Source organism: Lytechinus variegatus, chromosome 15 (assembly GCF_018143015.1).
Source record: "Lytechinus variegatus isolate NC3 chromosome 15, Lvar_3.0, whole genome shotgun sequence".
Classification (NCBI taxonomy): Eukaryota; Metazoa; Echinodermata; class Echinoidea; order Temnopleuroida; family Toxopneustidae; genus Lytechinus; species Lytechinus variegatus.
Genome location: NC_054754.1, coordinates 10496669 through 10510551, shown reverse-complemented (window position 1 = coordinate 10510551; position 13883 = coordinate 10496669). Strand labels below are relative to the sequence as shown.

The 13883-nt window shown below is 37.6% G+C and overlaps 1 protein-coding gene across 2 annotated transcripts in view; it reads left to right on the top strand.

Annotated features, from left to right (window-relative positions):
• LOC121428488 (sushi, von Willebrand factor type A, EGF and pentraxin domain-containing protein 1-like) overlaps window positions 1-12117 on the top strand; it is a 60172-nt gene extending 48055 nt beyond the window's left edge. For both annotated transcript variants that reach the window (XM_041625116.1, XM_041625118.1), the window contains 7 exons: window positions 695-883; window positions 2029-2199; window positions 3408-3656; window positions 4444-4662; window positions 5422-5520; window positions 10178-10378; window positions 11732-12117. In XM_041625116.1, coding sequence (XP_041481050.1) covers window positions 695-883; window positions 2029-2199; window positions 3408-3656; window positions 4444-4662; window positions 5422-5520; window positions 10178-10378; window positions 11732-11955 — 1352 coding nt within the window. In that variant the 3' untranslated portion in view covers window positions 11956-12117. The remainder of the gene's footprint in view (window positions 1-694; window positions 884-2028; window positions 2200-3407; window positions 3657-4443; window positions 4663-5421; window positions 5521-10177; window positions 10379-11731) is intronic.
• Window positions 12118-13883: the final 1766 nt, after the last annotated feature.

Genomic DNA, 13883 nt, shown 5'->3' with positions numbered 1-13883 from the left:
ATTATCGCAAAAGAGTTCCCGACATAGTTCATTGAAAAAACAATGAAAAACAAAAGTAAAAAACAAAGAAATAGATAAGAAATAATAAAAAATCATAAAACATAAGAAATTGATTTGATATGACAAATTTTTTCTTGTACATTTGCTAAGAATACCACAAAGAGTTTCTAAATCGGAGAACAAATAAAGTTTATTTTGTGAAAACCGCTATATATGCACAGCGTCATGACATTAGGTGAACCGATGATGTTACATCCCCACTTTCCTCTTATGTTATTACATGAAATCATAATTGTTTATTATCTTCATACATGTGTGCATATGTCTCCCTTATAATATTATAAGATGCAGCAGCGAGTCAGTTGTTACACCATTTTTTTTTTTAGTTCTTGGAGGACAAAATTTGAATAGACATAATTTCATGTATTAAAATACATTGAATATTCATGAAGATATACCTAGAAATGTTTTTCCAAATAATGCCAATCTTTAAGAGGTCATAACATAGTTATTCCTTGTCAGATTTTGATGAGATTTTGAATGTTTTGTTTGTCTGATTTTTCTTTATTTGTTCAAATCATATTATTTTCAGCCTGGAGTACCCCTTTAAAAATGAGAAATTTGTGATGTACACAAGTTTTATAAGTAACACCAGTAATTCATAATTTTATGTCCCATTTTCATATCATGACAGAGATATATTGTGCCCCGCCTCAAACTCCAGCCAATGGCGGGTACCTTGATTATGGCTTTCACGCAATTGAAGGTCACTACATGGGACAAACTATCACGTATACCTGTAACGATGGCTACGTTCTTCATGGGCAAAGGAGGATTACCTGCGTACTTGGAGAGTGGTCACATCCTGCTCCAACATGCCAAAGTAAGTTTTCATAACACAAAGTACCCTCCCCAGGGAGTGGAGAGAGCATACTGTTTGCTCGCAAGTGATAAAGTCTGGTGATTGGGATACTGGTATTAGGTGTAAATACATTCTGTCTTCAAAATGCTCCAACATGCCAAAGAAAGTTTTCATAACCCACAATACCCAAACAAGGGGAGTGGAGGGTTAATATTGTTTGCTGGAAAGTGATTGAGTTTGGTAATTGGGCATTAGGTGTAAATACATTCTGTCATCAAATTGCTCCAACATGCCAAAGAAAGTCGCTGTCATAGGATATCCTCCAAACGGAGTGGTGTGTGCGAATGCATTATTTACTGGCAAGCCTGGTAGAGTCTGGTGATTGAGGTATTGGTATTAGGTGTAAATACATTCTGTCATCAAATTGCTCCAACATGCCAAAGAAAGTCGCTATCATAGGATATCCTCCAAACGGAGTGGTGTGTGCGAATGCATTACTTGCTGGCAAGCCTGGTAGAGTCTGGTGGTTGGGGTTTGAGAATCTGATAAGTAAATGAATTCATATCATCATGCTCCAGCATGATTGTATGATAAGTTTTAACCCTCCAAAGGGAATGGAGTGTGTGATTGCATCATGTTCTGGCAAGCCTGATCGATTTTGAGGATTGGACAATAGATTTTCTAGGCATTACATCATCAACATGCCCCAAATTGGCATGTGGAGTAATTTGATTATTTTTTTCAATTTCGAAATTAACATGTCATTATAAACATTACTATTGTTGTTGCATTAACCAAAGAATAGTATGGGACCAACTTCCAAATAAGCCCTGTATATTTGAGTGTTGATGATGTGATTAAAATTTGGGGTCTTGAGGTCAAAGGTCATAGATATCATAATTTATTTCCTTTGAACTGTTCTCACAATAAGGATGTTGTACCATTTTGAGGATCAACTTCAAATTGGCTCGTTAATGTACGTACATTTAAGATCTGTAAAGATATAATAACATCCATTTTGTCTCAACATTGGTGACATGATTGCTTAAAGAAAACTGTACTAACAACTAATACGCACTGCAAAATAAATAATTCATGCATTGCTCAAATGTTAACTTTCTTTTCCTCTCTTTTCTCATGTTTTTTTCTGTTCTTGTAATTATTAGGAGCAGCTTGTGAAGAATTACATGCACCAGACCATGGCATGATAGTAGGGGGCTACAGAGTAGGTGATTCTGTTTTGATAGGATGCAACAGAGGATACAGATTAGAAGGAGAAAATTTCTTGGACTGTCTAGAAACTGGAGAATGGTCCCATCCTATGTCTGTCTGTGTTGGTGAGTTGAATTTTTGGCATCATAAGCTAGACATGTGCCAGTCAGCTTTTTTTTTATTCACTCTTAACCCTAATAAGACGGGTTTCCCTCAACATTTTTTGCGATAAATCCGCAGCGCAAATTTTTTTGTCCGCGTCGCTGGTTACTTTTTACTTTCAAGTCTCGCGTAGCTTTTTGAGACCGAAATTGCGACCCCATTTATGCGGTCCCAAAATTATGCAACATTTCGTAAGTGCAAAATTGCTCAAAAATGGGAATTTGTGTCCAATACAAATAGTGTTTGTAGTCAAAATTCATAAATGTATCATTATTTGTCCTTTTAATGATTGAAATCAATTAATCTTATCTTGTTTATCGTCAAAATAAAGAAAAAGTTGAAAAACAAAGATATACATAAGAAATTTAGAAAACAGTAAAATGCATACGAAAATAAATTTTTTAAAGTACATTTGATAAGATTCCTATAAAAAGTCTGAACCAAAAAAGGAAGTTTATTAGAGCAAACTTTTGATTTTACGCATAAATTAGAATAATTCAAATTATTGGCAAATAGATTTGCAGAATTTGATCTTATAGTTTTGTAGATTATGCCATGGGCAAATGCGCATGCCAATTTTTGTCACGATCGTATGATCGATGGCTGAGATCATACGGGGGCTGAATCAGCTCCCCCCCCCCTCTCCTAGGCATTGAAATAGCCCAGTCTATTTAGGGTTTAAACCCTGAGTTGGTATTCGATCCAGAACTCAAGTCAGAATAATTAGTGTTTTACATAGAGTTTGGTCATATAAAATGCTTAGCCAATTTTTGTATTCAGTTCATAAATTTGGCTAAGTATTTTATCTTATATTTACAAGCCTTTCTCAAAAAGACTTAAAGCACAAATACTTGAGTAATGGATTGTAGTAGGGAGTTTGAGAATGACAAGAAGCATTATTTCCTAGCTACAGCCACTATTTATGCATGTCAAGTGTCATGTCATATCGATATTAGTCAAGTGTCTCTGTTAACTACAGATGAAAACCTTGAGATTTCGCATGACACTTCCATAACAAGTCAGCATGATGACATTATTTTAAAACTGATAAGCATCATAAGTTTTTCAGTTCATCCGTTCTCGATTTTGAAAGTGGACGAGGCAAAAAGTCCAGTATGTCAATGTAAAAATTAAAAAAAAAATCCCCTTTTCGATTACCACTTGGAAACAGAAACCCCTCAGCCAGTGCGTCCTTGTGATTTGGTCAACTGTGAGGTGTGGCAAACGTGTGAGACAGACATTAATGGTGTTGGCGAGTGTCTATGCATCAGCCCCCGTGAATGCCCTGAAACTGAGGAACCTTCTGTGGTTTGTGGGACGGACGGACAGAACTATACAAACCTTTGCCAACTCAAAGCCTATGCATGTCAACGCGGGTCTGGCGTAGAGGTAGCGTCCAATAGTACATCCTGCATAATTGGTAAATATCTTGACCATCATCAAAGCCTTATTCAACCATGCCACAATAATCTCTCAGAAATATTTACAGACCTAAGACCTATACCAGAAAGGTATGTATGGACTACACACATAAGATGACATTTCTGATTGGTTCCTGGTCATATATACTGTACAAAATATCCATACAATAATGATTTTGATTGGCCTTTGCCAATTTGCAATTGCTCCTTTTTGTCTCACCTGCATGGCTGAGTGAGACATCATAACTTAAAAAAAAGTATATGGACCTAGTTCATGAAACTTGGACATAAGCTTAATCAAGTAGTACTAAACATCCTGCCTGTATTTCAGGTCACATGATTAAGGTCAAAGGTCATTTGGGGTCAATGAACTTAGACCATGTTGTGGGAATCAACATCAAAATCTTAACCTAAGGTTAAGTTTTTGAAATGTCATCATATTGTTTTTGAAATGTCATCATATTGGCAATCATGTCACCCATAACGTAATCTCCAAAAACTGGATGGTAAATTGTCCTGCAATTCTTGAATTCATTATTATTCTTTCAATTAGTTGATTATGCTAATGAATGCATAAGAATCATAATTGGGCTTTAAATCTCTAAAGCTCCAAAACTGTTAAGATTCATATCTTATGAAGAAACTAAAGTTATAAACACCTTTTTTTTTAAATTACTTGTATTCGAATGTATTTTTTTTCGACTACATGCGTTTCAAATTGAAATCATTAGGGATATTGTTTGGATTGTAAATAATGGTAATTGATATCTGTTTTGCATCATCCAGGTGTACCTGAGCGTGTGCCACTAACATCCGCTCCAGTTGTGTATGAGCTACCAAGCATGCCCTCGTCCTTTGACATCAGTGTGGATTCTGGCCCGTCTTTTCCCGAAGAAACTCAACCTGCTGTTGAAGAAACCGAGGCAAACGCACCCCACTCATTCTGTCATGCCAGCGATTGCCCAGCCATCCCAGGAACTGAATTTTGCCGGAATGCAACCGCAAGTAAGAAGAGAGTTGGGAGTGAGGCACTTGTCTCGCAACACTGCTGATATCACATGAGCTATTTGAATTGTGCTTTTTCAATTAAAATTGAGCAGAATTGAATTCAGGAACACATGGAGTCATAAAATTTGTAAAATATGTATTAAAAACATTAATTGAGAAAACAGTAAATGATAAAAAAAAAATCAATTGAAGTTTGGCACTCTTTATAATCAATTATTATGTGAACGCCTTCCACCAAGTTTTCGCAAAAAAAAATTATGGCATCAAAACATCTAACTTTAGGAAAGTAATAGCAAAACTATGAAGTGCATGCTTCTCATTTTCGTAATTTGATATAGTTGGCAAAAAATCCCCTCTTTATAGTGTCTGAAAAATTTTACGCTATCCAAAATTTTGCAGCTGAGATGCTAAAAGGGATCAAATTGATGGGTCCATGACATTTTGTCGTGTCGGTGCAGGAACGCCCTTAGCATCATACTTCCGCGCACCCCATCGGTGCAGTTACGCCCTTACGCAATGCCTTTATGTGCACAACTAAGGGCGTTTCTGCACGCATGCAATGCGCGGAAGTGTGGTGCTAAGGGCGTTCCTGGATGTAACACTATACCCTAACCCAATGTAGAACCCTATTGCAATCCTAACCCTACATCTTTGACAAAACTTGGCCCTGAGCAATTGTCGCTGGAGCAGATGTCGTGTTACCAAATTGACATGTATTTACATTTATTGCCTAATTTTTATCTCCTTTTAATACAGTTGTTACTGCTTATCCTGATCAATGGGATGACCAGAATGGAATAATGACAATTGAAATCTATGAAGTGATTACAGGAGATCTTCCATCTTGGACACAAGGTTTGTGTTAAGGAGTTTTAATAGTGTAGTAGGTTTCACGGTACACCATGTATCTTTCTTGGGCAGGTGTTCGTCCTGAAAAGGACCAACCAATCTCAATGTTTCAACGAGTGCGTTCTTGCCGTCTTGAGGAGAATGATCAAAGTTTGTAAAAGCAGATCTTATATACTCTCTCAAGGTGCTCTATGCACGGTGCCTTGCAGGGTACGTGCCTCTGATCGGCTAGATAAGTCACGTACATGACATCCACATATGCGGACGTGGGTGACAACACATAAAATTAGGCGTGCAAAACCAGCAACGACTGGAAATGCCATAGAACACACTTGTCGAAACGTCAAGGTTGGATGGTCTTTTTCAGGACCAACACTTGCCCAAGAAAGATACATGGTGTACCGTGAAACCTACTACACTATTCTTCTTTGCAATGGAAACCTTTAGAAGTTACAAGGAGTTTTAAGATGTGAGAATCCAATCTCGCCTGCATGACCCCATTCAATATTGCCGCAGTGCTGAATTTGAAAACGACCTATTATTCACAAAAAGCACCATTCATGTGATAAAAAATACTATGTTCATTGACCATAAATGACATTTGAACTTGATCAAGTGAGCCAAGACATGTGAAAGATGATCAGCAATACTTGATTACCGGTACCCTTATGTTCACATTTCATGAACTAGATCCATAAACTCTCAGTTATGATGCTGATTAAAAAAATACCCACAACATGGCCAATGTTCTTTGACCTTAAATGACCTGAAACTCACGCAGGATGTTCACTGTTACTTGATTACTCTTATGTCCAAGTTTCATGAACTAGATCCATACACTTTCAAAGTTATACTATTTCAAATCCTGAACCTTGGTTAAAATTTTGTTTTTGACCTGAAACTCTGACTGGGTGCTCACTGATACTTGATTACTCTTGTGTACAAGTTTCATGGCTAGATCCATAAACTGTCAAAGATATGATGGTAATTCAAGAAATACCTTCAACATGGCTAAAGTTCATTGACCCTAAATGACCTTTGACCTTGGTCATGTGACCTGAACTCCAACAGGATATTCAGTAATACTTGATTACCCTTATGTCCAAGTTTCATGAACTAGATCCATATACTTTTTAAGTTATGATGACATTTCAAAATCTTAACCTTAGGTTAAGATTTTGATGTTGACAACGCCGCAGTTGCCGCCGTCAGAAAAGCAGCACCTATTGTCTCGCTCTGCTATGCAGGTGAGACAAAAACCTTGGAGAAATTCAATTGAAAAGCAAAAAAGAATATGAGAATAAAGAAAAGCAATCCTTAGAAAAATGCCCTCAAAACTAAAAAAAAATTTGGAAAAGTTACAAAACTGTTTATTTGAGCTCAAAATTTCCCGCCAACTAATATAATAGTCTTGGCATTAAGAGAAATTTTAAGTGAACTACCAATACAACTATGGCAATTCCACGTGTTAAAGGATTCAAACTTATTTTTTAATATTATAAAGGAAAAAAATGAATAGTATGTCATCTTTGAAATTCAGGTAACTCTGCCTAAGTGGACCTTCCACAAGTCTAATAATTTCCTAAGTTGAAGCAATATTTTATACCAGGGGAGTGTTTCATCAATATTCTCATCCAACAAGTTGTCAGATCTGACATCTTTCCATGATTTTGATTGGCTGAGAGGCACTTTTCCTACGGTAACTGTCGGATGTTTTATCTGACAAGTCCTTTCATGAAATGCCCCCCAGATTATACAAAGCATGTGTTAAAAACCCCTTCTAATGGTGTGTTTATGCTTTCATTGCGAGGACAGAATCAGCGTTTTTCGAACATCGTTTCAGACCGCTGATCGCAAACATGTTCTGGAGGTGCTGTTTATGGTTAATTTTTCAGAGGTGAAATCGCGATCTGCAGCTGGCTTCGTATCGTAATTGTCGTTGAGAAGGAAAGCGAGGTTGAATTTGGCATGCCTTTTTTCAAAAGTTTCTTTTCCTGAGTGTTGTTATGGACGACTATTGTACGTTAACTTCTGACAATTTCCCATCTTTTAGTAATTCCATGGATCTACTTGACATAGCCATAGAATAGAATAGTAGAAGTATACATAAGAAAATAATTAGACATCAGTTACGTTTTATTCTACTGGGGATTCTGGCTCAGTGATGTCTCATCATAACTCGTTCAGAGGTTTTTTTTTAATCCCTCAACATTCATCGTGATGACAAATAAGAGGAATAGTAATAATTACACATGATAATGTACATTGGCCTTTAATGAACCAGGGAGTTGAGAGATTATTCTGTGAAGGCAGCTCCCGGTTAGAACCATGCAACTGTATTTGCCCGCAGATTTTCTTATCGGACGCATGTACCAGATGACGTCATTTGAATGTTTACGATCTTAGTCCTGTTTATACCCCAAAACCCCGATTCAATCAACGTTTTGAAACACACCCTTTTGTAAGTTTACGATCGGCGTACTGAAATGTCGTTTAAATGAAAACAAGAGTAGACGCAACCTCATTTTAGACTAATCACGTATGAAAACGCTGGTTCAGGCCTCAAAAGTGGAAGCATAAAGATGCCCTAAGTCAAACAGATATCTCCTGGTTCCAAGACTTAAGCAAAGTCTGCATTGTCCATTTTTTCTCTTAGTCAAAAAGGTAATTTGACGATTTTCAACATTTTGTTTTTTGCATGATATTGTTGATAAGTGCGAGTACAATGAAGAGATATGTTGTATGTTTTATTTGAGGTTATCTTGTCTTACACAGAGGGTGATTTGAAATTGACTTTGCAAAAATGAATACCGGTACATGTTCTGTGATCTACCAGTTGTTTTAGCTACGCTGGGTGGAGCTGCCTGGCAAGGCGAATTACCACCCTGTTTCTCTGTTGAAATTTTTGGGGGTTTTTTGTCTCACCTGCGAAGCAAAGTGAGACTATAGGCGCCGCTTTTCCGACGGCGACGGCGGCGGCGTCAACATCACATCTTAACCTGAGGTTAAGTTTTTGAAATGACATCATAACTTAGAAAGTATATGGACCTAGTTCATGAAACTTGGCCATAAGGTTAATCAAGTATTACTGAACATCCTATTAGAGTTTCATGTCACATGACCAAGGTCAAAGGTCATTTAGGGTCAATGAACTTAGACCATGTTGGAGGAATCAACATCGAAATCTTAACCTGTGGTTAAGTTTTTGAAATGTCATCATAACTTAGAAAATATATGGACCTAGTTCATGAAACTTGGACATAAGGTTAATCAAGTATCACTGAACATCCTGCATGAGTCTCACGTCACATGACCAAGGTCAAAGGTCATTTAGGGTCAATGAACTTTGGCCGAATTGGGGATATCTGTTGAATTCCCATCATAACTTTGAAAGTTTATGGATCTGATTCATGAAACTTGGACATGATAGTAATCAAGCATCACTGAAAATTTTGTGCAAGTTTCAGGTCTCATGATTAAGGTCAAAGGTCATTAGGGTCAATGAACTTTGGCCGAATCGGGGGTATCTGTTGAATTACCATCATAACTTTGGAAGTTTATTGGGCTAGTTCATTAAACTTGGACATTAGAGTAATCAAGTATCACTGAACATCCTGTGCACGTTTCAGGTCACATGACCAAGGTCAAAGGTCAATGAACTTTGGCCGAATTGGGTGTATCTGTTGAATTACCATCATAACTTTGAAATTTTATGGATCTGATTCATGAAACTTGTACATAAGAGTAATCAAGTATCACTGAATATCCTGTTTGAGTTTCAGGTCACATGATCATGGTCAAAGGTCATGTAAGGTCAATGAACTTTGGCCATGTTGGGGTTTTTTGGTGAATAACCATCATATCTCTGTAAGTTTATTGGTCTAGTTCATAAAAAGTGGACATAAGAGTAACCATGTATCACTGAACATCTTGTGCGAGTTAGAGTAGTATTCAAAGTCAGCATTGCTGCTATATTGAACCGCGTGATGCAGGTGAGACGGCCAGAGGCATTCCACTTGTTTTAAATAGAATAATAATAATATAGGTATATTTACCCAGGGAAGCCATTTCAGTTCTGAAACTTTTCTCCCAGGGGGCCCTACTATTATTACCCTGGCTTTAGCTGGGCTGCCTAGGCGCTCAAGCATTCAAGGAACTTCTTCGTACCTGGTACCCATTCCCCTCTCCTGGGTCGAGTGCAGCACAATGTGGATAAATTTCTTGCTGAAGGAAATTACGCCATGGCTGGGATTTGAACCCACAACCCTCAGTTTCAAAGTCAGAAGACTAATCCACTGGGCCACAACGCTCTACACGTAGAGCTAATATTTGCAGAATATGTTCCAATTTGATTGTATTTCATGCTAGCAAAGTCGTGTAGTTTTTGCGCAATGCAAATTCTGCATGGATTGTATTGCCCAAGACACCATCAATCTCAAGCACAATTACTTTTTTTGTAAAAATCTGCTTTGTATATTTGCCTCATCATATTTTACCCGTTACTAAGGCCGTGTTTATACTTCCACTTTTCAGGCCAGAATCAGCGTTTCCAAACGTGGTTAGTCAAAAACACAAAGTTGGTCCTTGCTAGAACCCTGCTCCTACAAACGTGATTTTGATGTGATAAAAACATGTTCTTTACTCACGATCGTTCCACACCCAGGATCTTACCAAGAAGTTCATCTGGACGTTGAGGATTCATCGATAGGGGATTGTGTTTGCCCGTCCTTTGAATCATCAGACCCTGTTATCATCCGCTTCACTCAAAACCTGACCCAGGATGGAATCCCATGGCTGCTAAACACGGACATCGTTCTCCTTTATTCTCAACAATTATCTGATGATATAGCAGAATGCTTGCAAGGTAAGCGAGTACTTCATCAAAAAAATAAACACCGATGGTGAAGGTGATAGGCCTACTGTCATTTCCGAGTCAAGTGGGATGGAGCAGGGAAGCGTTTCATCAACATTTTTGTCCAACAAGTTGTCAGATCTGACAACTTTCCCCGATTATGATTGGCTGAGAGGTACTGTTGCTATGGTAATTGTCAGATAAAACAGGACTTGTCGGATAAAATCCTTTCATGAAACGCTCCCTAGGTTTTTGTTAGCAAGGCTGAGGAAGATATGTAGCGTGAATATCCAGGTTATTGAGGAAGTGATAGTTTGTCGCGTCATCTGCAATCAAGAGATGATTATATGCTTCATATTCCATCATCTAAATACATTTCAAATGAAATGAAATATCATAACAATCAAATAATAATTAAATTCTTTAAAAAACCCTCAAAACTTGTATTTGCACCGGCAACCAAGACCCTCCTTTTAAAAAATCTTTACTCAAGCAAAGTGTTTTTTTAACCGATAGTTCAGTTCTTGTTATGCACCCTACACTGACAATCATTTATTGAAGTTAATAAGCTCAATACATTACTACTTTCTGCTTTATGTGACCAAGTTGGTTATGTTAATTTTTAAATCGTTTGCATTAGAAATAAAACCCAAGCCACAAACGGTAAACTGGCAATTCGTCCACCGCCAACCCGACCACTCACCACTTGGTCTACCTTCATTTAGTCTAATGCCATTCCGTCCATCAACATTTCGTCTAACCATTTGGTCCAATCATCACTTCATCTGATCACCAGTTGGTCTATGACCATTTCGTTTCATAATCAGTTCTAATATTTGTTTTATTTTCATTCATTTTGCCCAATCAACTTTTATAACTAATAGTCTAAGTAGACCAAATGGTATATGGACTTGATGGCTATTGGACCAACTGGTTATTGGACAAAATGGCAATTAGACCACGTGGATACTGGATGAACTGATGGTAGACCCAATGATAGTAGACGAGTTGGCAATGGGACGAAGTGGCATTGGACCAAATTTAAATAAACCCCAACAAACTTATTCAGCACCTGCCAACCAGTAATATTGTATCAGATTTAATGAGTGTTTTCCGTTCAAAAGAAAAATTCACACACACACAAAAAAAAATCAGTTTTAATAGTACATATGTGCAGTATATTTTTAGTGTGTATTGCTCCAAAATGAGACTTTAATTTCTTTGTGAAAGTGAAAATTTTGAATTTTGAAAAGTTAGTACGTATGTCATTCTATCCATTCAATCCTCCCCCATGCATAAATTGACTCTTTGGTGATACAGGTTAAAATAAAACGTTATACTCTCATTTTTTACCCTAAAACCCAGAGCTTGAACGCGAACCAACCCCTGAAGTACCACAAGGTGACCAAAGTAGTAGCTTCTTGAGTTACAATGAACAGGGCCCACCCGCAGCGGATGGTGACCCACCGTCAGTGGACGGTGGTCAAACGTCATCAGACTCGGCGGTCATCACTACCACGGCTAGCGTCAGCAGAGAAAGCGTTGCTTCCCCAACTGCTTCTTCGGAATCCTCCTGGGACATGGTATGAGATTCTGTAAATGAAGACGGCTCTCCTTTATCCTTTATTTTCTCAATCCCAAGATTCTAGACCGATCTGCTCGCTTCGGGATTTAATCTTGAGATTCAAGAAACCTGTATTCTGATGTCCGGTTTAACTTGACCATGGTAGAAATCTTTTTTTTTTTAATTATCGGAGGCCAAAAATTGCACAATTGCTTTTATATTTTTAAAAATCTTTGTGGTACTTTCATCATGTTTTAATGATGAAGAGAATTAGTTAAGTCATTATTCCCAGTCAATCATGTGAGCTGACAGATAGACCTTGTACTGTTGTCACAGATACCTGTCCAAATTTGCCATCCTTCAACTACCACTCCAGACCAGAGATTATATTAAAATTGGTTCAGAATACAGGCCCAAGAATATAGCTTTTATTGTTTGAATTATATATATATATATACATAATTATATAATTTTTCTATTTTTACAGATTTGACAATAAAGACCAACTTGTCTGAAACATAAAATGGTGATTCCACAAGTTCAGAGAGAAATAAAACTTGGCTTCACAGGACAATGAAGAGAAATTGGAATATTTCATATAATGAAATACAAAAGAAATAGTGATGTCATCATTGCATACCGACCATGATGTACATGTAACTGTTTCGTGAAATTAAGTGAAACTTGAAAATGCCATAACTTTATTTTACATGAGATTTTGATGAAATTTTCGTGTAATGTCAGTTGGATTTTTCTCTTTTTATTCAAATCATCTATGGGGTGGACTTGTCCTTTAACATGTATTTCTGTGTACAAACCATTGGAATCACCACGCTTCTAACACATGTCAGTCTCGAGGCAGGTGAAAGCACGTACAAGAAAGCCTACTTTCGAAGCCCGATAATTGGAGCTACGGTGTTCCAAAGCAGAATACTCAGCTGAAAAGCGGTGAAATGCATAAAGCTTTCAATGCTGTGTTATAGCTTTCCATTGGTATATGATTTGTCAGATTCCATGCTAGAAAAATCAGCCATTTTCACATTTATCAACCTGCTGTTCAAACGAACAAAGAACTTCAATTTGCTTTGTGGTAACCTACTATTGGGTAGACATGCCAAAAACTGGAAAGCAACAAAAAATGTCGTCCATAGGTGAATTAGAGATTAAAGAGAAATGCCAGTAGTTGCAGTAAACACTGGTTTCATGAGAAAGTCTGTAAAACCAGGCTTAATTGTCAGAATATCATCGAGGATCTAGATCTGGTACAGTTACATAAACTGAACTTTGTGAAATCTTGAAATCTACGCTGAAAAACGTTCACACTGAAGATTACCAACACAGATAGGCACACGTGGGACAGTGTATTATTATTGCTGGAATAAAGACCCGACGGAAGTTACCAAATCCGCGCTTATTTCTCAGTAATTACACAATTTCTCCCAGAATCCGTTGGCATATATTTTTTATTCATACCGACACTTGGGTGGTCATTATATTAGATTCTGTAAAGTCATTTTGAGATCGTTACCAAAACTGGAATTTATCTTTTAAATGTTGCGTGTCGTACAGGACATTTCTGTATCCAGGCGCGTAGCCAGGGGGGGCGTTGGGGCGGTCGCCCCCCCCCACAATGACCCCAAAAAGAAAAAAGAAGGGAAAAAGAGAGGAGAAAAGGAAAAGGGAAGGGAGGAAAGAAAGGTAGCTTTGTGTTTTTTTTTCTTTTTATTCTTTATTTTTTTCTCAAAAGAGAAACTCCTTCACTCTTCTTGATCTAAATTTATACATGAATTTCGCTTCCGCGCTGTGCGCGGTTAAATGACAATATTGAAGTTCGCCATTGTTTCCCCCACCTTTTCTCTAACCCTGTTTTTCCACCTCAGCTATGTGCTTCTTGCCAGCTAGAGTTGAAATTGTATACTTTAGGGCATGAATTTGAGTAAGGTTAGGCCGAAG